General features: G+C 40.8%; 1 protein-coding gene across 6 annotated transcripts in view; it reads left to right on the top strand.

The window, feature by feature from the left end:
• Positions 1-528: 528 nt before the first annotated feature.
• ylpm1 (YLP motif containing 1) overlaps positions 529-23,895 on the top strand; it is a 36,721-nt gene continuing 13,354 nt past the window's right edge. For 2 of the 6 annotated variants that reach the window (XR_003934834.1, XM_030129133.1), the window contains exons 1-20: positions 529-1,385; positions 1,899-2,120; positions 3,843-3,881; positions 4,376-4,564; positions 4,848-5,353; positions 5,478-8,060; positions 8,165-8,288; positions 8,520-8,664; positions 8,744-8,833; positions 8,956-9,130; positions 9,238-9,261; positions 9,372-9,556; positions 12,102-12,256; positions 12,349-12,411; positions 12,549-12,668; positions 12,793-12,969; positions 13,065-13,148; positions 13,226-13,309; positions 13,403-13,477; positions 23,835-23,886. Coding sequence is in view for 5 of the 6 variants with exons in the window: in XM_030129133.1 (XP_029984993.1) it covers positions 831-1,385; positions 1,899-2,120; positions 3,843-3,881; positions 4,376-4,564; positions 4,848-5,353; positions 5,478-8,060; positions 8,165-8,288; positions 8,520-8,664; positions 8,744-8,833; positions 8,956-9,130; positions 9,238-9,261; positions 9,372-9,556; positions 12,102-12,256; positions 12,349-12,411; positions 12,549-12,668; positions 12,793-12,969; positions 13,065-13,148; positions 13,226-13,309; positions 13,403-13,477; positions 23,835-23,886 (5,647 nt within the window). In the remaining variant the exon portion in view is untranslated. The remainder of the gene's footprint in view (positions 1,386-1,898; positions 2,121-3,842; positions 3,882-4,375; positions 4,565-4,847; positions 5,354-5,477; positions 8,061-8,164; positions 8,289-8,519; positions 8,665-8,743; positions 8,834-8,955; positions 9,131-9,237; positions 9,262-9,371; positions 9,557-12,101; positions 12,257-12,348; positions 12,412-12,548; positions 12,669-12,792; positions 12,970-13,064; positions 13,149-13,225; positions 13,310-13,402; positions 13,478-23,834; positions 23,887-23,895) is intronic. The other 4 variants (XM_030129136.1, XM_030129134.1, XM_030129135.1 and 1 more) reach the window with 4 other exon arrangements.

Consider the following 23,895-nt stretch of genomic DNA (forward strand, 5'->3'; position numbering starts at 1 on the left):
ATATTGGAATTAAACACTTTCGACCTTCGGTTATATTTAGGCCATGGTAAGGTAACAAATCTTAACCAGTATTGTCATTAATGTTGCTTTGTTTTTGTTGTGGCTGCTCATTTCACTGCCCCTGTTCCTTTATTTTCAGGCACAGGTCGTACTTTGGTTCTAAAACTATCCGTTGGTTTATGTCTCCCTCTTGTGGTTAATATCCAGAGCCAAGACTTCATTCAAAGAAAATGACAAAATCCTAGTTTTAAAAAAAACCCTCTAGGCACGTTCTTAATCATAAAATTTAACTAATTTTGCTTTGTTTATATTTTATTTCATTTAGAATTAATTTAGACTACTTTAGCTTAGTGCAGTGATGGTCCATAATGGTTTGATAAATTAGGCTGATGGTACAATTTCAAATTCAATTGTCAAGTTGGACCAGAGATAAGTTAAATATTTGTGCTGATATACAAACATGTTAAATAAAATAAAATAAAATGAAATAAAATAAAAACTTTGCCGGAAGTTGTCATGTGACGTATTTCCGTCATCAGTAGCGTGCATCTACTGTTGAGATACTGCAAATCAATTTTGTAATTTTCAGAGCTCTTTGTAACATTTTTCACATATCGAAACGTGGTACTTTCTATATTTAACTGATAAAGTAGCCTTCCAATATTGTAAAATCGACTAACTTTATTAATGTTGCGTAACCCACTCGGGAATGGAAACGTAGCCATTTTATATGCGGTAGTAGGTCAACGTTAGCTGTTAGCCTGGTTAGCCTCTTGGAGCCCGGCCGGCTGAATGTGAGCACAAAGGCCACATACACTTTTATTTTAACAATGTATCCCTCTTGGGGGAATTATGGCGGATCTCAGTCACAAAACCATGGAGGATCCGGAGCCCGCAAGCCTCCTGCTGGCGGCCACCCCGGACAGTCACAGGGGTTCGGCAACTTCGAGGCCTCATCCGGCGGCTCGTTGTTCTCCAGCCTTCAGGAGCAGCACCTCCAGCAGATGCAGCAGCTGCAGATGCTCCACCAAAAACAGCTTCAGTCGGTGTTGCATCACGGGAACAATACAAACTCGTACGGTGGTGGACACCCGGGTGGGTTTTCTGGTTCATCGTGGCATCCAGAAGGATCGGGATTTTCAGACACCGGTACTGAAACTCAGTCATTCTTTAAACAAGGAGACCCTCCTTCTCAGCCGATACGAGGACCATCTGCTCATCAGCAGGATCACCCACAGCCTCCTCTGCCTCCAGAGTCCCAGCCTGAGCCTCCCCCTCCGGAACCCTCATCAGCAAAACCACTGGAGAGCAACGGTGCTCCCAAAGCCAAACAGGACAACAACGGCTCATCCAAGACAGAAGACGAAACATCTCTACCTTTGCAGGTGAAGTGTAAAGTGTTGATGTTTTCTTTTTTATCATTGTGATTCAAGGGCTTCTTCGTGAAATCCAATTTTCTTAAGTTACAAATTTTTAAACCTACCACTGAGCCTGTCTTTTTTGTAATACTGGTACACTTGACCACTCATAACTGTATTCCTACACAAAACCTACTTCTGCACAGGACCCTACATGATGTGTACTATTTACTTACAAGCGTAAGAAAAAGATCGGTCCAAAAATTGTATTGTTATCAACTTGAAAAAACTGTAAATCTAAGTGGATGATAACCTGCTCACAGCCTGTTGTTCTTGATGTAAAGAGTAATTGGCATTAAATACACACACGCGCACATATCTATCTATCTATCTATCTATCTATCTATCTATCTATCTATCTATCTATCTATCTATCTATCTAATTTTTTTCTTTTCTTTTTTTTTCTTTATGTCTCTATCAAACCATAACAAATTTGTCACATACTTTGTCTGACACATCCATGTAATTGTTACATCTAGGAGCAACAGCAACTTTGGTATAAACAGCATCTAGAGAATCTACAGAAGCTGAAGCAAGAAAAAGCCAAACAGAGTCAGAATCAGAAAGATAGTGATGGACCTGCGACAGGGCCACTCAAGGGCAAAGGACTTCCTCCACCACCATCAGAACCAAGAAAAGGTGCACCTCCTCCACCTCCACCCAAAGAGGAACCTCCAGCACCACCGCCACCACCTGTGGAGGTAGGCCTCCTTAAAATGTTATAAATGAGTAACTGTCTCGTTTTGGTTCAGTTAAAATTTGTTAAGCCACTATGACACTGAGCTAACCTGCTTGCTGCATTATTTTTAGTAGAGAAACTGATGTCGTTGTTGTTGTCAGATGACACACTGACAAATACAAATGCTTGCGATCATTCAAAGTTGCATGAGCTAAAATCAAAGAGGGAAATAAACTGAATTTCTACACACCTTCCTTGCACAGATCTTTCCTCTATATTCAAATCAAAAACATAGATGACATAATGCTGCTTAGTGCTGCTGTTGAAAAGTGTTCCAAGCCTCATTATCAAGCTGCCGAGTAGAGCAGTAGAGGCACACCTCACTGAATCTTAACAGAAATTGGTAATGACTGTCTTCTGTCACTTAACTATCTATCTATCTATCTATCTATCTATCTATCTATCTATCTATCTATCTGTCTATCTGTCTATCTAGTGTTAACCCCTTTGGCAGAGGTAAGAGCTAGTACAGCCATTACAATTGTATTTCTGAAATTGAACCCATAACCTATGTGGAAGTTTTGTGTACAGGTGATGAAATGAAGGGCTGTTTACTATTTCAGTTGAATGTCAACAATAACTGAGTGAATACATGTGCCTGGTTGGGCTAGGGGCACATTGATGTGCTGAAAAAGAGATGCAACAAGTCCTCACAGGAAAGGGTGGTAGATTGAGGCACTCTCTAATAGTGATGTCCCGATCTGTTTTTTTTTTTTGTTTTTTTTTTTTTTGCTTCTGATCCGATATTTTTTAGGATTAGTTTTGCCAATTCCAATCTGATACTGATCCAATACCAACTTTTTACAATGAAATTTTGGAGTCGTTATTAATCGGTTATTATGCTATTATTTTACTTGAGATCACAATGGGCTGAATGTGGAACCTGAACTAAAACAAGTAAGACACATTTGACTCTTAATGACTTTAGTATAATTTTTGCATTTTCCAAATTCATACAGTGGGCCAAATTGGAACCTTTGGCAGGCCGGTTTTGGCCCGTGGGCCATATGTTTGGCATTACTGTAGAGCGTCTATGGACAGGCCCGTCCTGGTATTATATGGGGGTGCGTTCCATGCTGTATGTTAGTGATGTGCGCATCAGTGGGTTACTCGGGGGTTGGGGCGGGTCAAAAGAATGTCGGTTTATTTGCAGGGCGGGTTGCGTCGATCAGATAAGTCCAAAAAAGCCCCACTAGTTGAAAAATACCCGACTCTCGCGTCACTACCGGATCATAAAGTGAAAGGGAAATTTAAAGATGCTTTAAGTCCTCTAAGCCTCCTGCTGGGTTAGGGTTAGGGGGCAGGATTTGTTTAAACCCCGCCCCCCAAGATCCGGATCGGCCCGATCTTGTGACTAAATCCGTTCCGATCTCCTAAAAAATGCCCGATCGGCAGCTGATACTGATCTGTAGATTGAATCGGGACAATCCTACTCTTTAACATGTTCCTCATTCCAATAAATATAAAGGAGAGAGACAGAGAAGGGGAACAGAAAGAATGAGCTGCACACTGACAGCTCAGTAATATAATACATACATGCATACATATATCTACTCCCAGGTGAGGAAAATTTGCCACAGAGCTACAGCTGCTGCTACAGCTTTGTGTAATTCTGTGAATTTGACATTTTTGAGGATTATACCAACCTCTAAACATTGTTTGTATTGTTTGCATGAATTTACAGAGTGAAAATGTAGGAAAATCCCCTACATTTACAGAGACAGTAAGTCCTACTGTGTTCTTTCTCTTCATTACTATGTCTGCCATTACTAATCAACTCTTGTTCACATGTCATATGTTGTTAATGTATCCAATCCCCATTCATGAAAATGTCAGCCCTTGAAAAATGTCCCTGCACTTGTACTGTCTGTGTAGCAGCCAGTGTCTTAACTGTCTTCTCCATCAGTGCTTAAATGATACATGAGTTTTTGCATTTAAAAAGAAAAGGTGAGAAATTTCTTCTACTTCATTTAAAGTTTTCCATGAGGGAAAACTGTGGAAGAGATGTTAGTAGTTCACTGAATGAATAGCAGTTTTAATATGATGATCTGTTGGATCAAATTTAATCTTTGAAGTCTTAGTCATTTCTTAGTGTCTTACACTCATCTTGTCTGCCCTCCTATCACGAACAGTCCATCTTTACATGCAAAATCTTTTCTTTTAAGTTGCAATGGATATATGAGTATTCCTCTAAACTTACCCGGTTTCTTTTCACAGCCCGAGGCTCCTCAAGATCCAGAGGAGGCAGCCCGTCTCCAGCAGTTGCAGGCTGCAGCAGCACAGTGGCAGCAGGTACAGCAGCAGAGGGCAGGTTTACAATATCAGGCCCTGATGCAGCAGCATGAAAAGCTTCAGAACATCCTGGAACAGTATCAGCAGTTGATTCCGCAGCCTCCAAACCTACACGTAGGTATTTTTGTCATGAATTATATAATTTTTAAATATTTTATAGCCTACTTTAAATGACATGCTTCTATAATTAAAACTAAAACCCTTTTTCTAAACACTAATTGGTGTAAAAGATGTATGTTCTGTGAAAACTAGTTACTGCAGATATTCTAAATGTATGTTAGTCATCATATTAATTTGGTGTAAGATATTTGTGTGTTGTTCATGTACTTTCAGAAGTATTGATAATCCCTCATCACACAGATGAATGCTAACATCTCATGAATGTCATTTGTTTCAGTCAATGTCTGCTGAAATGCAACTGAGGCACTATGAAATGCAACAGCAACAATTCACGCCTTTATTCCAAGACTGGGATCGTTCTTTCGGTCTCTGGTATGAACAGTTCCAAACCTATCCCCACAAGGACCAGCTGCAGGACTATGAGCACCAGTGGAAGCAGTGGCAGGAGCAGATGAATGCCACAAATGCCCACCTTCAAGAGCGGGTGGCCACCCTCACTGCTATGGTGCCATTTGCCACAAATCAGTATAACAGTGGGATGATAGGACAATATGGACATTACCCTGGGCAAGATATTCAAATACAGCAGTCGGTAAAGACAGGTATTGAGCATCCCCCCGCTGCTATTGCCCCTGGATCCCAAGGCCCACCACCTACTGTCTTGGGGCCACATTCAGATTCACCTGCTGGAACCCCTGTGAGAGGCGCTGGTCCTGGCATGGGATCCAGACCGCTAGGTCCCCCTGTTCAACCACCAAACTTACATGGCATTAGAGGTCCACGGTAAGTGGTGATTGTTTTCATTTTATTTGACTTGTATCTTTCTATTTAAAAAAAAAAAAATTAAAAAATATTTTAAAAACATTTTGTTAATCTTTTGTTGTGGCTTCTGTATTGCTCATCCTAGAGCTAACAATCCTAGGTTTGACCAGACACAGCAAGATACTCCTCCAAGATTTGACCATCCACAGCATCGCTTTGATGGGCCCCCGAGGTTTGACTCTCCACAGCAGCGATTTGATGGGCCTCCAAGATTTGACCCACCATGGCAGCGTTTTGATGCCCCTCCTAGGTTTGACCAACCTCGACAGCGTTTCGATGGACCACCAAGATTTGACCAACCACGGCAGCGTTTTGATGGTCCACCTAGATTTGATCAACCGCTCAGAGGAAACCAACCTCGATTTGGCCAACAGTCTAGGTTTGAACTCCCAAGGCTCCCTGGCCCCCCGCCTCGATTTGAACGTCCTCCTGCGCCACAGCAAAAAGAACAGCAAGGTCCTCCATCTAAGGCAGAACCAGCCACTAAACAACCTGCTAATATTGATTCCAAGACTCTGGGAAAATCTCTTGGGCTTCCTGATAAAGAAAAATGTTTATCAGAATCTGCTGATCATCCTGATGATATGACAGATGATAACTTGCTCAGCAATGATGGCTTTTTTGTACAAAGTGATCCTATTCCACAGACAATGGCAACAAGCACTGATGCTGAAAAATCAACTCATAATATTGCTTCTGATAACAGTGACAAATCTAAACCTGCTGACAACAAAACCTTGCAAGTCCCCTTAAACAAACCCACTACTGTACCTTCATGTGTAGTACCAAAAAATACTGTTCCACAAATTCCCCCTAAGAAAGATGGACTATTGATAAACAAACCCCCAGTCCAACAAGATTCACAAGCCACTGGCCAAATGCAGTCAAGATCAGAGCTCCCAAGGCCTCCCCCTGGCAGGGGACGAGGTCAGCCACCAGTACCTGTTCAAGCACGTGGGCGTGGGCAGAGGGGCCGTGGCGGAATTTTTACGGGACCAAACAGTATACCACTTGGGGGGGAGATGGGGGAAACGACTTATGAATATGGGCCACCTGAAGAGGACCTAGGAATGTCAGAAGAGCAGGACGAGTATAACTGGCAAGACCCTGCATATGAGGAGTTTGGTGAGGATTCAGAGGCACCGCCTGAAGAAATGTGGGTACCAGATGAACATTACTACCCAAAAGATGAAGATTATTATGAAGAGCCAGTAGGTGGACCTCCCATAGGAAGAGGAGGCCACCCAATGATGAGGGGCAGACCACCTTTTGTAAGAGGAGGCCCCACCATGGGTAGAGGCGGCCCACCTATGGGAAGAGGAGGACCACCGATGGGAAGGGGGGGTCCACCTATGGGTAGAGGAGGTCCACCTGTGGGTAGGGGTGGCCCACCTATGATCAGAGGAGGCCCACCTATGGGTAGAGGGGGACCACCTATGGGTAGAGGAGGTCCCCCCATGGGTAGAGGTGGTCCCCCCATGGGTAGGGGAGAGCCAATAGACAGGCAATGGGAGGACCCAGAGTCAACAGAGTACCCAGAGGAAGGGGATGACTGGGAAGAAAGGAGGCCTCCAATGAGGCCTCCAATGAGAGGCATGCGACCCCCATTTCCACCTGGCCGGGGCCGTCCACCTCGTGGTCACCCTCCTTTCATGCACCCGGGAAGAGGACGTCCCCCTCATCCAGCACATAGACCAATAGATCACAAACTATTAGGCCATGGAATGGATCCTGAAGATACTGAAATGGATTCAAGACACCCCATGTATCATGATCCTCACAGCCATCCCATGCATCCTGAAGCAGGAAGAGGTAGGCCTCGTGGACCACCACTACCACCACCCCACGAAATGAGGGATCCTTCAAGAGAGCCAGTGTATGATGAAGAAATGGAGGGAGAATTAAGCTGGAAGCCACCATATGGTAGAGGCCGTCCTATGGCTCCACATGAGATAATTGATAGGGGAGGAATGAGGAGGAGACCTATGGGTCGAGGCATGGCCAGGGGCATGTGGCGACCAGGTCCTAGTCCTCATGAGGACTTTGAAGAGGGTTATCATGAGGGTTATGTTGAGGATTATGGTCATGGAGAAGACGGTTATCGCTGGAGACCACCACAGGACTATCCTCCAGATGACTATCGACCTGAGGATGAATATCGTGAGTCTGAGTGGGATAGGGACCGTCCGCTACCTGAAAGGAGTTATCCTCCTCGTATGCAACCACCAGAGTCCTATAGAGAGGACAGAGATCGCTGGGCAGAGGAAAGGGAAAGAGAAAGGGAAAGGGAGAGGGGGCACCCGTATTCATATGATGAGCATGACAGGGCTAGGGGGGAGCTTAGAGTCCGGGAGTACAGGGACGAGCCATCGTATCGACAGGAAGAACCACCATACCCACCACCACCCTCTTCAGAATGGGACCGTTCTTCAAGACTTCCTCCACCATCAGAGAGTGGATATACTCCAGACTATGATGATCATAGACTTCGCTATAAGGACCACAGAGAGGAGTCTGCTATGAATATACCTCCTCTTCCTGCTGCACCTGTGTCAAACTTGCCAGAGAGTTCAGGTGAATCAGCACCACAAGGATCAGGTGTACTCGCCCTGTCCCAGCGACAACATGAAATAATCTTGAAAGCTGCTCAAGAGCTGAAATTGATAAGGTAACTCTTATCACCAATCAGCTTTGATTGTTTTGATTGTATATGTTCAACTGTTTTCTAATGAAATTCCAAATGGATTTTGGGAAACCTTTGTGCAACCTCAGGGAAATGCAGGAGGGCAAGACCTCTGGTAGTGAACCTCAGCCTGCACCTGCTGAAGTCATACCTGAGCTTCCTGCTGGACTCCTTGGTTTGGAGATCCCACCAGATGTCAGAAATGTCCTGAAGGTAGATATTAATTTCTATCTGTTAGCACTGTATAATTATTTAGAGTTAATTCAGTTTGTATCATAACAATATTGGCTATGCAAATTATTTCAGACCTTGTTGAGGATGTAAGGAACCACATGGGTACAACAAACTTTTTTTTTTTTTTTTAAACCTCTTATTTTTTGTTTTTCTCCTTATTTTGGCAGTTATCACTCTAAGATATGTCTTATGTTTTTTGGTCTTTCTTAGGGCATGTCTGCATCAGCACAGGCAGCTATAAATGAAACTGTGTCCTGGGATACCAAACCTGCTGCTACAGATTACCAGCCTTCACACCCACCTGCAGCTACACCTGCACTAATTCCAAAGACTGTGGATTATGGACACGGACATGGTAGGAAAATCAAAGAGGAACCATGTATTTTATCACCTTAATTAGGGCAAATCTTACAACATTCATGCTCATGTTTTAGAGCCTGGTGCTACCGTTGAGCGAATCTCTTATGGGGAGAGAATTGTGTTGAGGCCTGACCCGATGCCAGCTGACAGGGGATATGAAAAAGGTTTGAAAAAATTTATTCTGTGAAAGCTATTGGTTGCTCAAATGTTGTTTCTCAATTTAAAAAAAAAGGATTTCTAGGATATTTTGTGTTTCAATTCATTAACTCTTTAATTTACCTACTAGAACTCCTTGGTCCCAGAGATCCTTATAGTAGAGACCCATTTTACGACAGACGACCAGACCCTTACCTGGACCGCCGGGAATACAGTAGAGAAAGAGAATCATACAGAGAAAAGCTTCCACCTGAATATGAAAGAGAGAGATTTGAGAGAGAACGCTTCCCCCCAAGAGATGACAAGTAACGTGTTTCCTCAAATGATTTGACACCTTTTTTCACACTATTGGAAGTGTGCTGCTTCCGTATATGTGTAATATTCTCTTCTATTTGTCTGTTTTTGATTCAAGCACACAGTCCATGATTGAAGAAAGGTACTATATTGTACTGTGTCATGCAGTGTGATTAGTTATGAGTGTGTGGCAGTTAAAAACGAGAAATTTTGTTGATTAAATGAACGTAATCACCTTCTTCCTCTGTGCAGGTCTCTGCCACCACCTGTTCGCCCAGGATATAGGGAAAGAGAACGGGATGTTCGAGAGAGAGACCGCAGCGGCAGCCGTGATCGAGATGACCATTATGGAAGATCATATGATAGACCCCTCTACGAACGTGCTGGTCTTGACCGTGGTGTACCTGAGCGTTACGCTCATGGCTCCTCTCCTTATGGTATGTTCAGTCCCAGACATTGATTCACACTACACAGTTTACTGCATGATAGATAGAGCTGCACTGATGGGCTGGTGACTAGAAACGGCTAGTTTTCAACTTCATCAGCTGTACAACGTGACCAGTCAATTAGTTTCAGATGTAGTCAGTTTTGTGCCGTTCACATTTACATGCCTGAGTGACACATTATGAGCCCCATCTCTTCAGGTAAAAATCAACATCACAAATCCTAGTGATGCCAGGCTACTAAATCCGCTGTTTGTTTTTACTATAGTTTATGCACTAGCAACATTTAGAGGGACAATCAGAGAGCTTCCAAATAAACTGGTGCTTTATATTTAATTATATTTCATTAATGTTATTTATTAGTTTATTTGACAGTAACAGTGGTCACTAGTTAAAAAAAAAAAAAAAAAAAAAAAACATAAGAAATTGTAAATGAGCTAGAGCTAGCCAACAGGGCTAATTTTGATCTTAAATCCTTGGCCTGAAGTGATGGTGTGAGTGAGAAGACAGTCCTGTAATGCAGTGTTTCCCAACCACTGTGCCATGGCACATAAGTGTGCTGTGAAAAATCATCAGGTATGCTGTGGAAGATTATCCAATATCACCTGATTGGTACTCTATGCGATGCGGTGTGATTTAGAAACGTATGACTGCACGCACCAGTGATCCACTCTACAACAACAGTCTCCTGTTTCCCTTTGCAAAGTGAATGTGAGCATTCTGTTGATAAAGTTCCCCCTCCCAAGTGATGTATAGATCAGCAGGGTCCCGCGGATCAGGTTTTGGCGGGGGGGTGGGGGGTGGTATGCCTCTATTATACTATTATACGACAGACCTCAATCCGTAAGCCGTGGGATCTGTCCGAGAGGTCGCTGACACACCCCTTTCAGCTTTTTTGTTCCAAACGCCCTGCGACAACGTCCCCGCACCCCTGATGTGCTTGCGCCCCCTCGGGAGAGTGTCCGGTGACTGCTGCCAAGGAGTTCCCCATTCTGGCAAACAAAGCTACACTGTATTGCCAAAAGTATTGGCTCACCCATCCAAATAATCAGAATCAGGTGTTCCAATCACTTCCATGGCCACAGGTGTATAAAATCAAGCACCTAGGCATGCAGACTGCTTTTACAAACATTTGTGAAAGAATGGGTCGCTCTCAGGAGCTCAGTGAATTCCAGCGTGGAACTGTGATAGGATGCCACCTGTGCAACAAATCCAGTCGTGAAATTTCCTCGCTCCTAAATATTCCACAGTCAACTGTCAGCTGTATTATAAGAAAGTGGAAGTGTTTGGGAACGACAGCAACTCAGCCACAAAGTGGTAGGCCACGTAAACTGACGGAGCGGGGTCAGCGGATGCTGAGGCGCATAGTGCGAAGAGGTCTCCAACTTTCTGCAGAGTCAGTTGCTACAGACCTCCAAACTTCATGTGGCTTTCAGATTAGCTCAAGAACAGTGCGCAGAGAGCTTCATGGAATGGGTTTCCATGGCCAAGCAGCTGCATCCAAGCCATACATCACCAAGTGCAATGCAAAGCGCCGGATGCAGTGGTGTAAAGCACACCGCCACTGGACTCTAGAGCAGTGGAGGCGTGTTCTCTGGAGTGACAAATCGCGCTTCTCCATCTGGCAATCTGATTGACGGGTCTGGGTTTGGCGGTTGCCAGGAGAATGATACTTGTTGGACTGCATTGTGCCAAGTGTAAAGTTTGGTGGAGGGAGGATTATGGTGTGGCCTGACCTGACCTCAACCCCATAGAACACCTTTGGGATGAATTAGAGCGGAGACTGAGAGCCAGGCCTTCTCGTCCAACATCAGTGTGTGACCTCACAAATGCGCTTCTGGAAGAATGGTCAAAAATTCCCATGAACACACTCCTAAACCTTGTGGACAGCCTTCCCAGAAGAGTTGAAGCTGTTATAGCTGCAAAGGGTGGACCAACGTCATATTGAACCCCATAGACTAGGAATGGGATGTCACTTAAATTCATATGCGAGTCAAGGCAGGTGAGCAAATACTTTTGGCAATATAGTGTATTTCAGTTCTGTTCCCTTTCTCCATAACCTATCTATGTGAGGTATGGTTTTCAAGCATGACTGCTATAAAGACGAAAAAAGAGAGACTCAGAGCTGTTGAGGAAGATCTTCGTGTGTCTCTTTCTTCAATTCCTGCAAGAATATCAGCTTTGTGTTCAACTAAACAGGCCCAGGTTTCACACTGAGTAAGTAAATTCAGACTAGATTTGCATTATTTTTCAATAAATATACTTTTTGTGATGTTTTTGTTTGGTGCTGTGCCTTGTGATTTTTCTACTGTAAAATATGCGCCGTGGCTCAAAAAGGTTGGGAAACACTGCTGTAATGAATTAATTTTTACAAAGAAAGAAAATCTAAATTGGCATTTTAAAGATAAGAAAAGTGGAACTGACCCAAGAAATGACAATCAGTGCATCTCTAATGACCAGTAAAGTACATTTTAAAATGTTTAATGGAAAAGATAATGCCATTTAGAGAAATGCTAAAACTGCAAATTCTCATTTCCAGTGGACAGGCGAAGTTATCCAGATGATCGAGGGCCTCCTGCTATGCCAACCCTCCCACCCCCCCCTCAGCCACCCCCACGAGTTGAGAAGAAACCAGAAATTAAGAACATCGACGACATCCTCAAACCACCCGGCAGATTATCTCGGCCTGAGAGAGTAACGATTCTTCCTGAAACTTTCATTGATGAAATATTACATTGTTTGCTGTATTCATTTTGGATACTAATCTAAGTGATATGTCCTAATAGATTGTCATCATAATGAGAGGGCTCCCAGGAAGTGGAAAAAGCCATGTTGCAAAGCTCATACGGGTGAGTGGCGCCATATCTGCAGGTCATTGAACAATGTCAATGTAAAGTAAACTAAGTTAAAGGCTATCTTTTTAAGGCTTACATTTGTTACATATTATTTCCTTATGTGACTAAACAATATCGCTTTCTATTTTAAGGACAAGGAAGTTGACTGTGGCGGTGCCCCACCAAGAGTCCTTGTTTTGGATGATTATTTCATGACAGAAGTTGAAAAAACAGAGAAAGACCCAGACACAGGCAAGAGGGTCAAAACAAAGGTGAGTCTGCGGCAAAGTTGATGTAAATGAAAATTTACTATGCTGAGAAGCTGAGCTGGCATGTGAAATGTATTTGCTAGATCAAAATTTTTCAGTGATATAACAAAGGACTTTTGCTTGGCAGGTTCTTGAGTATGAGTATGAGCCAGAGATGGAGGACACTTACCGGAGCAGCATGCTGAAAACTTTCAAGAAAACTCTAGACGATGGCTTTTTCCCCTTCATAATTTTAGACACTATTAATGACAGGGTTAAACAGTTTGATCAGTTCTGGAGTGCTGCAAAGACTAAAGGCTTTGAGGTGAGTTTTGTTCACAGGTGATTAGTAAATCTCTGCCTTTACTCTATTCTTGTGGTAAAATCTTTTGTTTTTGTTTGTTTTTTTCTTGTTTTAAGGTGTATCTTGCTGAAATTACAGCAGACAGTCAGACTTGTGCAAAGAGGAATGTCCATGGGCGTACACTTAAAGATATAATGAAGGTCTGTAAGATTGTTTTAGAAACTTTTAAAAAGTAAAGTAATGACATCTGACTGTGGTGTGTACACTCTGTCCACAGATGTCCAACAACTGGGAACCCTCTCCACGTCACATGGTGCGCTTAGATGTCCGCTCCCTGCTTCAGGATGCTGCTATAGAAGAGGTGCGATTATTGAGACTTTATTTTTTTTTTCCCCCATATATTTTAGTTCTGAATCAGTGAATGAGCTGAACTTACATGTTCTCATGATCTTAGGTTGAAATGGAGGACTTTAATCCTGATGACGAGCCTCAGGAACCCAAGAGAGAAGAGGAAGAAGAGGGTGATATGGTAGGACATGAAATGTTTTGATTAATAGCCACATAGATGCTAGAATCATTTTCCACTTATTTTAATTTCCACCCACCATTTAAGGTTCATGCAGTAATATTAGTTTTTAATTTGATACACAAATGATATTTTTGTGGTATTGACCAAGTGAATCCTAAATCTGTAAAATACAAAAATAGTTGAAGTGGTTTATATAGAAATCCACAGCAGAACTGAGGTGATCAAGTCAAATAGAAAAAATACTGTATAAAAAAACTGAATGAGCAGCTATTCTCAAGAAACAAACACCTTCTGCTTCATTTTGGATGAAATTGGACTGTTTAAAGTAAACCAGCTGAAGCATAAATAAAGAGGAACATGTCATTAATAAGAAAGAAATGAAACAAGTATGGAAATCCATATATATATTTCACATCTACTATAAGTTTATTCAGCAGTGACATTTGCAAGGATAATCAGAAATTAAACAAATATGGAGACTTCTTAGGGCCCTGTCTCAAAATGTTAGGAAATGTGGAGGGAAAAAACAGGCATGTCAGTGTCTGTTTTTTTAGTTCTACTCCAAAATGTATAGCATTCCTCTTTGGCTTACAGCTTATCCTTTAGTTATAGTTCATGATCATTTTTGCACAAGCTTTTACATCTAATCTTCTAACAAACTGAGAAACGGAAAAACAGAACCAATTAAAACAAAACCTCCTTGACAGAGGTAACATAAGACAGCACACTTCAACAACTGTATTTCGGGATTTCTGTTTAAACGTTTAAAAAATTTCTTGCACTGCTAAAAAGTGCCAGTCAAACAGTACAGAATATAAATATATAAATTATATTTACTCAACACACATCTGTTTGAAAACAAGGTAGGAACTGCAGTAGATGTGAAGATTCTTTGTTTCCTTTCATTGTCCCTGCATTTTACAGAACTCTTTCACTTTATAATATGGTAGAAGTAGCAGCTTAAGATTTGTGTCAATGTTACCTTCATTTTGGTGAAACCTTTAAGTATGTGTAGCATTTATCATATAGTAAAATATTTGTAAAGATTTAAAGCTGAAGTATTTGTGATGTTACCGCTATGAGGAGCATTGACCACATATGAAAAACAAGATGAGTGACAAACTAAAGGAAGAACCAACAATAAGACTCATAGGAAGGTGGTGAGCTGCCAGAACAGCTTCTCTTGGAGGATAAACAATATTCCTTCAAGAGATATTTCCTCATTCTGTGTTTTGATGATGGTCGACAGTCCTTTCTAACATGTCGGTCCTGAAAAGTTGTCCCTTTGAGTTGAGATCTGACAACTGTGAAACTGTCTGTACTTTGACTGTGTCAAAGTATATGTTTCACATCCTTTTCACTCTGCGAGTCCTTGTACTCTTTGGATCTGATATTGTCATCCTGGAAAAGATCACTCCCATTAGGTTTTTCCTTAAACTTCTTACCTTGTAATATTGTTCATATCTAATACAACAAGCATTATGGGACTTGTCAGTTAGTGATTAAACATCCAAACAAATCTGCCTTCTTTTCATTTTGGATTTCTATTATAAAATACCAGACTGTTGTTTTCAGTTCAGGGGGCCATATTCTGCAACATGATCAGCAGTCATTTCCCAAACCATTCATTTTGTTTGCATTTTGTGCAGATATTACAGGCAGAATTATTACATTTGATCAGAAACAACTCCTGATACCAGTTTAATGCATGGTATTGTATAACATTTAAAGGGAAAGTTTTACCACAAGGTATCATAAATTTTTACCTACCAGCCTTGTCATACAAGGACTGCTGCAAAGCTCTATGGGAAATGTTTTTCATGTGCAACATATAAACAACAGAAATATATAAAACATTTTGTGTACAATATGTGTATTGAAGCCCTTAAGCATCCTGAAAAAAGAACTGTTTAATTTTTATATGACTTGTTATTATTTACTTCAGTATCATTACAGTCTAACACCTCATGTAATACACATTTGTTCCTCATAGCAAACATTTCCGTAACAAGGTCTTGCACTTTGCTGTTAAAAAAAAAAACAAAAACAGAGAAGACAATGATTATATTAAATTTGTATTGTTCCTGATAGCACTGAATATGTAACATGGTAAATAATAATAATGGTTAGATTTCTATAGCACTTTTCAAGGCACCCAAAGCACTTTACATTATTGATCCATTATTCATTCGCTGTCACGGTAATCTGTGTTTGTAGCCACAGCTGCCCTGGGGCAGTCTGACAGAAGCATGGCTGCCACTTTGCGCCAAACAGCCCGTCCGAACACCACCAAACATTCATAAGCATTCATACACATGTGTAACTGACACTGGAGGCAAGGTGGGCGAAGTGTCCAAGGACACAATGGCACATGACTAGGACAGAGCAGGATTCAAACCGCCAACCCTTCGGTTATTGGACAACCCGCTCTGCTTCCTGAGCCATGGCTGCCATGCATGGTAAAGCAATATCTCTTGGGGTGGGGGTGAATGTGATCCAAAAAAAAAGAAAGTGAATTCTGCCTAATCTGGTTCAGGTATTGTTACACTCAGATCCTGTTCCAATCTGGCAATAACTTGAATCTTGAGTGAACCAGCCACATTCAGACAACTCTAAATCAAGGTGTGAACGTGCTGAGACACATTTAAATCCGATAACTCAGGACACATTCAAAGATGCTCTGAAATTCATATGACCAGTTAGAAGTCTGAGCACATATGTGTCCTGGGATGGAATGAAGAACTGCCTGCTCCACTTGCATCCCAGCATATCAGCGTCATCCCATTAAGGTGTTTTAAAGGTGCAGGAAAATATTGAAAAGACCATAAAGATATGTTAGATGTGCTCTATCTGTAGGTCTAGAGCAGGGGTGTCGAACTCATTTTAGTTCAGGGGCCACATCATCCCAATATGATCTGAAGTGAGCCAGACCAGTAAAATAATAACATAATAACCTATAAATAATGCCAACTCCAAACATTCCTCTGTGTTTTAGAGTGAAAAAGTAAAATTACACTATGAAAATGTTTACATCTGAAAACTATCCTTTAAAGCAATGTATGATGTTCATCACCAATTTTTCATCAAATCTGTAAAACCCGAGTGATAGCCTAAGTATCACAAATCCGTTAGTCTTTTTGTGATTACGCACCTGAAGCAAGAAACAATGAAGTTGTTTCCATGTTTGTTGCTGCTGCGGCCATACTGCGGCTGTGTGGAATGCCCATTCCCACAATGCACTTTACAACAAAGTTTCCAAAAAGGCCTGAGTGACTTATTGATTTGGTATGTAAACAGAGTGCTTGTGATGGAGTCATCTTTGAAATTGTTCACCATGAGGGAAGTGATTCAGGTGCGTAATCACGGAAAGACTAACGGATTTGTGATACTTAGGCTATCACTCAGGTTTTACAGATTTGATGAAAAATTGGTGACAAATGTCATATGCTGCTTTAAAAAATGTGAATAATATGAACAAACATGAAAATACTGAAATTTATTAAGAAAAATAAGTAATTTTAACAACAATAGGCCTCACTTTATTATTTACACATGTACACTACAACTTACAAACCACAGTGGATCTACAAAGGCATAAAAGTTTTAGGCACAGACAGAATATTGTTAAAATTGCACTTTTCTTAAGACATTTCAGGTTTTTCATATTTGTTAAGGTCATTCACTGTTTTGTGAAAGGATAGTTTATAAATGCAAACTTTGTCATAATGTAATTTTAGTATTTTACTGGTCTGACCCTCTTGCTGAATGTTGCCCCTGAATTAATATGATATTTTTATTTAATATCACAAGTGTAATTTTTGCATTTCACAAATTCATCCCACTGGCCAAGTTGGTCCCTTTGGTGGGCCAGTTTTGGCCCACGGGCCGTATGTTTGACACACATGGTCTAGAGTGTTACAGAATGGCACCCCAACACAACATATTTTAGGGACTTAAAGCTCAATTCATCATTAAATGGATGTCGATGCCAGAGAATTAATTCAATAAATGGAATGGTCAGCATTAAAGGTGTAATGATCTCTTCACAGCATCACCTTATACGCTGAGTAATAGGCAAGAAAATAGACCTCATTAAAGGCTGCTGGGAGTTTTTGAGGGACGCAGTGAATTGAATTTGCAAAGACATAACAAATCTGTTATTAATAAAATTGAAATGAAACCTCGCACTATGCTTGAGGCTGTAGATGAGATTGTTTATTTGCATATAGAGTGGGGAAGTGAGATCTGATGTCAAGGGATGACTGAAAATACATGAGGAGATCCAGGTCTGAATAGGGCCTGTGTTTTTAACTCCAAAAACCTCCACCTGTAGACTCAACTCTAGTGCTGGACACGCAACAACATGTAAGATCGTACATAACACAATTAAACATTGACAGGAGCAGCTGTACTCAGAGATGAGCACAAACCTAACAGATACATCTGTCATACAACAGTAAGAATGAATAAGGCTTATGCTGTCAGGGGCTGACAGCAAGGGAAAATCCCCAACATCAACCCAATCCTCTGCTATATAATAAAGTAAATAAACGACACTATGTACAAACGATACCAGCTTAATTTTGGATGATCGATATGAACCAAGTTTGGGCTTGACTGGCCTACTATGTTATGTCTAAAAAAACCTGATTTTTCAACAGAAGCGCCCCATTTGGACAAGTGATAATATTCATGGAACACCCAAAATCAATAGGGTCCTTCCACTAGGGGTCAGCTATGTTGGTGACAAAGGAGGATAGTTATCACGCTCACATGAAGGATATCTGGCCTGAATTATGTCAGAAAAAACATTAGATATTTGTTGGACGATCAATATGAACCAAGTTTGAGCTTGATTGATCAACTATTTCCTTAATATCTAAAAAAAAACGATTTATCAACAGAAGCTCCCCCAATCATTTGGAAAAAACACACCATCTGTTGTCAAAATATGACATCATGTAAACTCAAAGTAGTGGCATGAAGAAAGATAATTAGAGAATCGATATGAACTCAGTTTGAGCTACATCGACCTGATAGTGGCAGAATAATGGTCAGAGAATCAATTTTCTCCCACAAAACTCCACCTAGTGAACGAAGATGACACCATATGAACTGTGGATGGTAGTGAGAAAATGGACATTTGTAAGACAAACAATATGAACCAAATTCTATCTCATTTGGGCTGTTATTGCTTGATTTATGTCCAAAAAACTGATTTTCAACCAAATCGCCCCCATTTGGATGACTTATAATACTCATAAGCCACTTTTGCAATGAGATCCCGGAAAAAAGGTGAGCTGGTGATCCCACCTTTTTTCCACCATTGATCAGTTTACACAGCCAAACCAAAGGAGTAACAGAAGTGAGACAGGCTGGAATTTTACACAGCGGACCTGTGTTCCAGAATTAAAGGGGCAGTGACACAGCACAGCGTGTAGTGTGACATATAACTTGCGGAAATACCCCGAGCATAGCGGTGCTGGCTGTCAAAACGACAGCGGAGGACGAACATCTTCGTAGCTAACCTCTCCTGAGTCTTTCACCATTCCACAAATGTTAGCATGGATAGAGTCCTCCACCCGAAGTGACAACAGCTTGCAGATCTCGGCCCCTCCCTAGTTCATCATCTTTCTGGTCGTGTTGATATGTTTGTACTGTACACGGCCTGCGCTCATTTTTAAATCCCCCTGGTGCAGGAGTTGCACATGCAGTGGGCTTTATGCACAGTCCCACTACTTCCTGAACTTCAGATGGCTCCTTTATTTCCTGTCTTTCATTACTGGACACACTGATTAATCCAGGTGTGCCTGCTACTTCTTGTTGTGACTACTGTGGTCAGGCACACCTGGATTAATCAGTGTGTCCAATAATGAAAGAGAGGAAATAAAGGCGCTGCCTTAAGTTCAGGAAATGGTGGGGCTGTGCATAGAGCTCATACGTCATCAAAACATCACACCTTGGTTGCGGAATGAGAGGTGTTCCTTTTACATAGCATTCCAGAATCATGACTCCACCTTTATCACGACTCTGTTACTACCTCCAGAGGTGTTACAGAGCTGTGACACAGGTGGGACCAAATGATCCCACCTTTTCGTTTACACAGACATTGTTCTGGAATAAAGATGAAATATTCCCGGAACAGAAGTGTTGTGGAAAAGGGGCTATTGAGAAGCTGAAATCGATGTGGTTCTTCCACTAGGGGTCCCCTGTGTTGGTTATGAGTGGATAAGAAATCCAACCAAATCTGTCCTAGTTATCGCATTCACACGAAGGATATCCGGCGGTGGTGTTTGGGGTAAAACTATTGCCGCATTTCCACCAAGTGGAACCGGCTCGACTCGGCTCAACTCGACTCGGGTACCAGGTCCTATTCCTGGAGACTGTTTCCATTACAGGATACTACTGACTTTACAGCACCTGGATGTCATAGCAATGCGGTGCGTTACTTCCATGTCGTCTGCTCAGAGAGTTGCTGATAAACTTGCTCGTTGCGTGTTGTCTCGTCAAGCTCACGCTGAATTTTTACGCCTGAACCTCCTCGACAAACCATGGTGTAGTTTTGCGGGCTGTCATCATGTGGATACCGCTATATTTACTGTAAACTTCCGCATCTGTTTTTTGTAAAACAGCAGGTCACAGAGACAACTCTCTGACCAATCAGTGGTCTCCAGTGTTTACACGTCATGTTTTAGTATCTGGTCCCCAATCAGGGAACCTCAGCGGAGGTGATAACAAAAAACTAGTACCAGGTACCAGATTCCCAGCCCTTTTTTGGAATGGAAACGCAAAAAGGTCGAGTCGAGTCGAGCCGATACCACGTAGTGGAAACGCGGCATATTATATCCCCGGAACTCCATTTCGGGGATATGATAATAACTGGATTTATTAGCAGTAACTGTGAACAATGACTGAGCCTGACCTGAACAAATCCAGTTCAGAAGGGTCCACTCAGTCGTCACAGTCACATCCATCATTAGCCTGAAAGTCAGTGTGAGCTTTACTCTGAGCAGCAGATCTAAAGCTGCTGCACTTGAAATGGGCCCAAGATAAACGCAAATCTCTTGCAGTTTGAAAAAAATGTTAAGTAAACAAATTAAATCCAAGGAGGTCAGACATTATAGCTGTCTGCAGCTGTGTTTTAAAAAAGTTCTCTTTATCACAGCTACATCATGTTTTAATATACAATATTGGAAAATGGCTTTTCTTAAGCCAAACCAATATATCGTCTGGTTTTTTTTTGTTTACTTTAATGTCTGTAATCATTGCTCAAAGCCGCATGTTGAATCTTGCCTTAAATACTGTACATATACAGATATAGAGAGATGTGATATTGCATGATGGTCTAAATAGTAGTTTTTATTTTAATTGTATAAATATTTTCATCTCATCTCCAGTGAAGTAATCCTGTATGGACTGTGAATTATTCACAACAAAGAAAACTGAAAACAAAGCATTGGTCACTGACTGGAGAGGGTTCTGCAGAAAATGACAAATACACTTTTACAAGGGTATGATACATTAATAAAGTGAAAACTTTTCCAAACACAATCACTCAAAAAGAGGAATCACTTACATACAACTTGAAAGATAAAGATTTTACCCCTCTATTTAGTAGGCATCCCTCACATGATTCATACAACAGGTTTAATTTGAACACAATGCTTAATTCTGCCTTGGGTGAAATAACTAAAACCTTTAAGTTGGTTTTAAAATGTCTTTTATCTCTTTATTTAGTATCCTAATAAACAAAATTCAGCAAACAAAGATGTTAAAAAAAGGAACGGTTGCTCTGTGTGATTATGCAGTGACATTCCTTATATTATATCTGTTTCATCTCCATTAAAACACCCAGCCTCACTGTTGGGTATGTTCACAAGCACCTGTGTCCACACCTTAATGTGGTAAAGCCTTTCACAATAGCATATTGTGAAGGGTTTTGCTGTACAGGTTTGGCCTGATCTGTCTAACAGCACACACAGGATATCCTGCCTGAAGGAAGGAATGAATGAAAAAGAATGAAAAGTGATTTTTTTTTTTTTATGCGTTTAGTAAAGTGACTATTACAGGCAGATTTCTGAAGTCTGTTCTCTGTTTTTAAAACCGTGTAAGTTGGAATTAAACTTGTGCAGATGGTAATGAAAGTACACTGAATATCCAACAATTCCTCTATAATGTCTTTATTAACTGTTGGCTTAAACTGATGTGAACATACTGATAATCAAGACAGCATCGTGGTATATACAGCATAATTTTACACTTCAAACTCTGGTATCATATAATTATAGTAGAAATTAGTTGTAGAGCCAATATGGTTATTTTAAAAACATAACCAGTTGAAAAAGATGCTCAACTTGTTCTTGGCATGTAGTCAAATAATGTTTATTAGATTGTCTACAAAGATTTTAAAAGCTACTAAAGTCTGTCCACACATTGTCATTATTTACTGAGATAACCTCCAGAATATTTCATACTCTATATTTATATCTCCTCATTTCAGAAGCAGTGGCATATCACTGTTGTGTTGAACATAATAAATAAAAATGTCACAAGTCCCTTTGGATGTGAAATAAATAGAAAACACTAAAGAGGACGTAAGTCATGAGGACCTACAAACTGGTGTCATTGAAGATGTTGACATCATCCTGTTTTTCCTTATGACTGTTTGGACTTTGAAACCAGAAAACATTGTTTCATTGCAACATTTTGAAGAAATGGGCCTAATATGAATGTCTTAAGAGTGGTTATATCTGCCATTTTGCAGGTTACAAAAAGAAATGTTTTGCCAATAAAGAGCCTCAGTGTATGACCATATATTAAGACCTTATAATTAGTCTGTTGTGGTTGCCTTTGTCACCAAACGTAAGAAAGGACCTCAGTCTTAAAGGGGTCATATTTTACTTTTTTAAATGGAATTATGCATTTTAAAACATTTCCCTGTGGTCTACATAAACTGTAAATGCTATGCTTGGGTCTGAATTCTTCATTAATTCAACTCCACTGGTCCATCTTCAACCCTATTTCTGAGTAATGGCACCAGAAAAGTCATTTTGAGTGCTGGCCCTTTAAATGCAAATGAGCCGCTTCACACCCCACCCCCTCCAGGTTGTTGACTGTGCTGCTCTGTCCTGTTTCTCCATACTCGGAGAAGTGTCCGTCGGAAGTCTTGACCTTATATGTGCAAATATCGTGACATAACTAGTTATAGACACAACAAATTTAGCAGGAATTTAAACAGGTTGTAGAAATCCCTTAGATTTTTGCCAAAATGAATATAAAGATAGCTTTGCAGCACCTGGAGGGTTCAAATTCACACTTTTTGAACTATTAGGGTCCCCAAATACACAAATAAATGTACCAAAGACTAATAAAAGAGGGTTTAGCAAAATATGACCCCTTTAAATCTTCTAGAGCTTATTCAGCATCATATTATCAGAGAAACAGTCTTTAACTCTGGACAGCATATATGTATAAGCTTGGCAAACATAAGTCATCATCATTTTGAGTCTTTTTTTTTTTTTCAAAAATGCTGCCTGAAACTAAACAGGATAAAACTCTCAAACAGAAATAAATCATTCTGCAGTATTATTACCTTTATTTACCTTTGACTCTAGATATGTTACTATTAATCTACTGAATTACATCATACTGCAGAAATAACTCCATAACTACATTTTTTGCTCTAATAAGGTTGTTATGAAACAGGTATTTGTAGGTGTTGTAAATAAGGTGTCATAGTGGATTAAATGCAGCCGTAAACAGCATATTAAATGTCACCTAGCTTGGCAGCTATGTTGTAGCCTCAAAATAAAATTGCAACAGCCTTTGTTTGTAAAAACAATTCAAACAACATAAAGGAAATCCTCACTGTGCCAACACTACAGGATTAGTACAGGACACAGAAGCCTTTGTTTTGTATAACTTGGCCGCAGTTCATAAATGTGTCTGAAAACGGTACGATTTGTGAGAAATGGAAGATTTCAACCATCAAACGACACAGTTCATCACAGAAATACTGGTTTAGCTCCACAGCTTAAAAGTGCAGATTTCTATGTTTGCCAAAGCTGATCACAGCTGTTGTCCATATCTAATTTGTTTTTCCATGTAGTCTAGAACACAGGCTCAGTTATGTGTTTCTCATATGTAGCATGCACGATAACACAATGTCGAAACGTTTGCATGCCAGTGTCTTGATGCCGTTTCATCCTGCCGTTGTGCTCACTGATGTGTCTTTAACCTCTGATGAACCAGTCTCCTCTTTTTTCAGCCAACCTCTTTTCCCACCTCTGTCTCCTCTTCTTTTGTCCCTTTAACATCCAAACGTTTAACTATTGCAGTGTTTCTTTATGTAATATAGGGCTACATACCCAAGAGCAAATGGGAGATGGACACGTCTGAGGCAAAACTTGGTATGAATT

Source organism: Sphaeramia orbicularis, chromosome 24 (genome assembly GCF_902148855.1).
Source record: "Sphaeramia orbicularis chromosome 24, fSphaOr1.1, whole genome shotgun sequence".
Classification (NCBI taxonomy): domain Eukaryota; kingdom Metazoa; phylum Chordata; class Actinopteri; order Kurtiformes; family Apogonidae; genus Sphaeramia; species Sphaeramia orbicularis.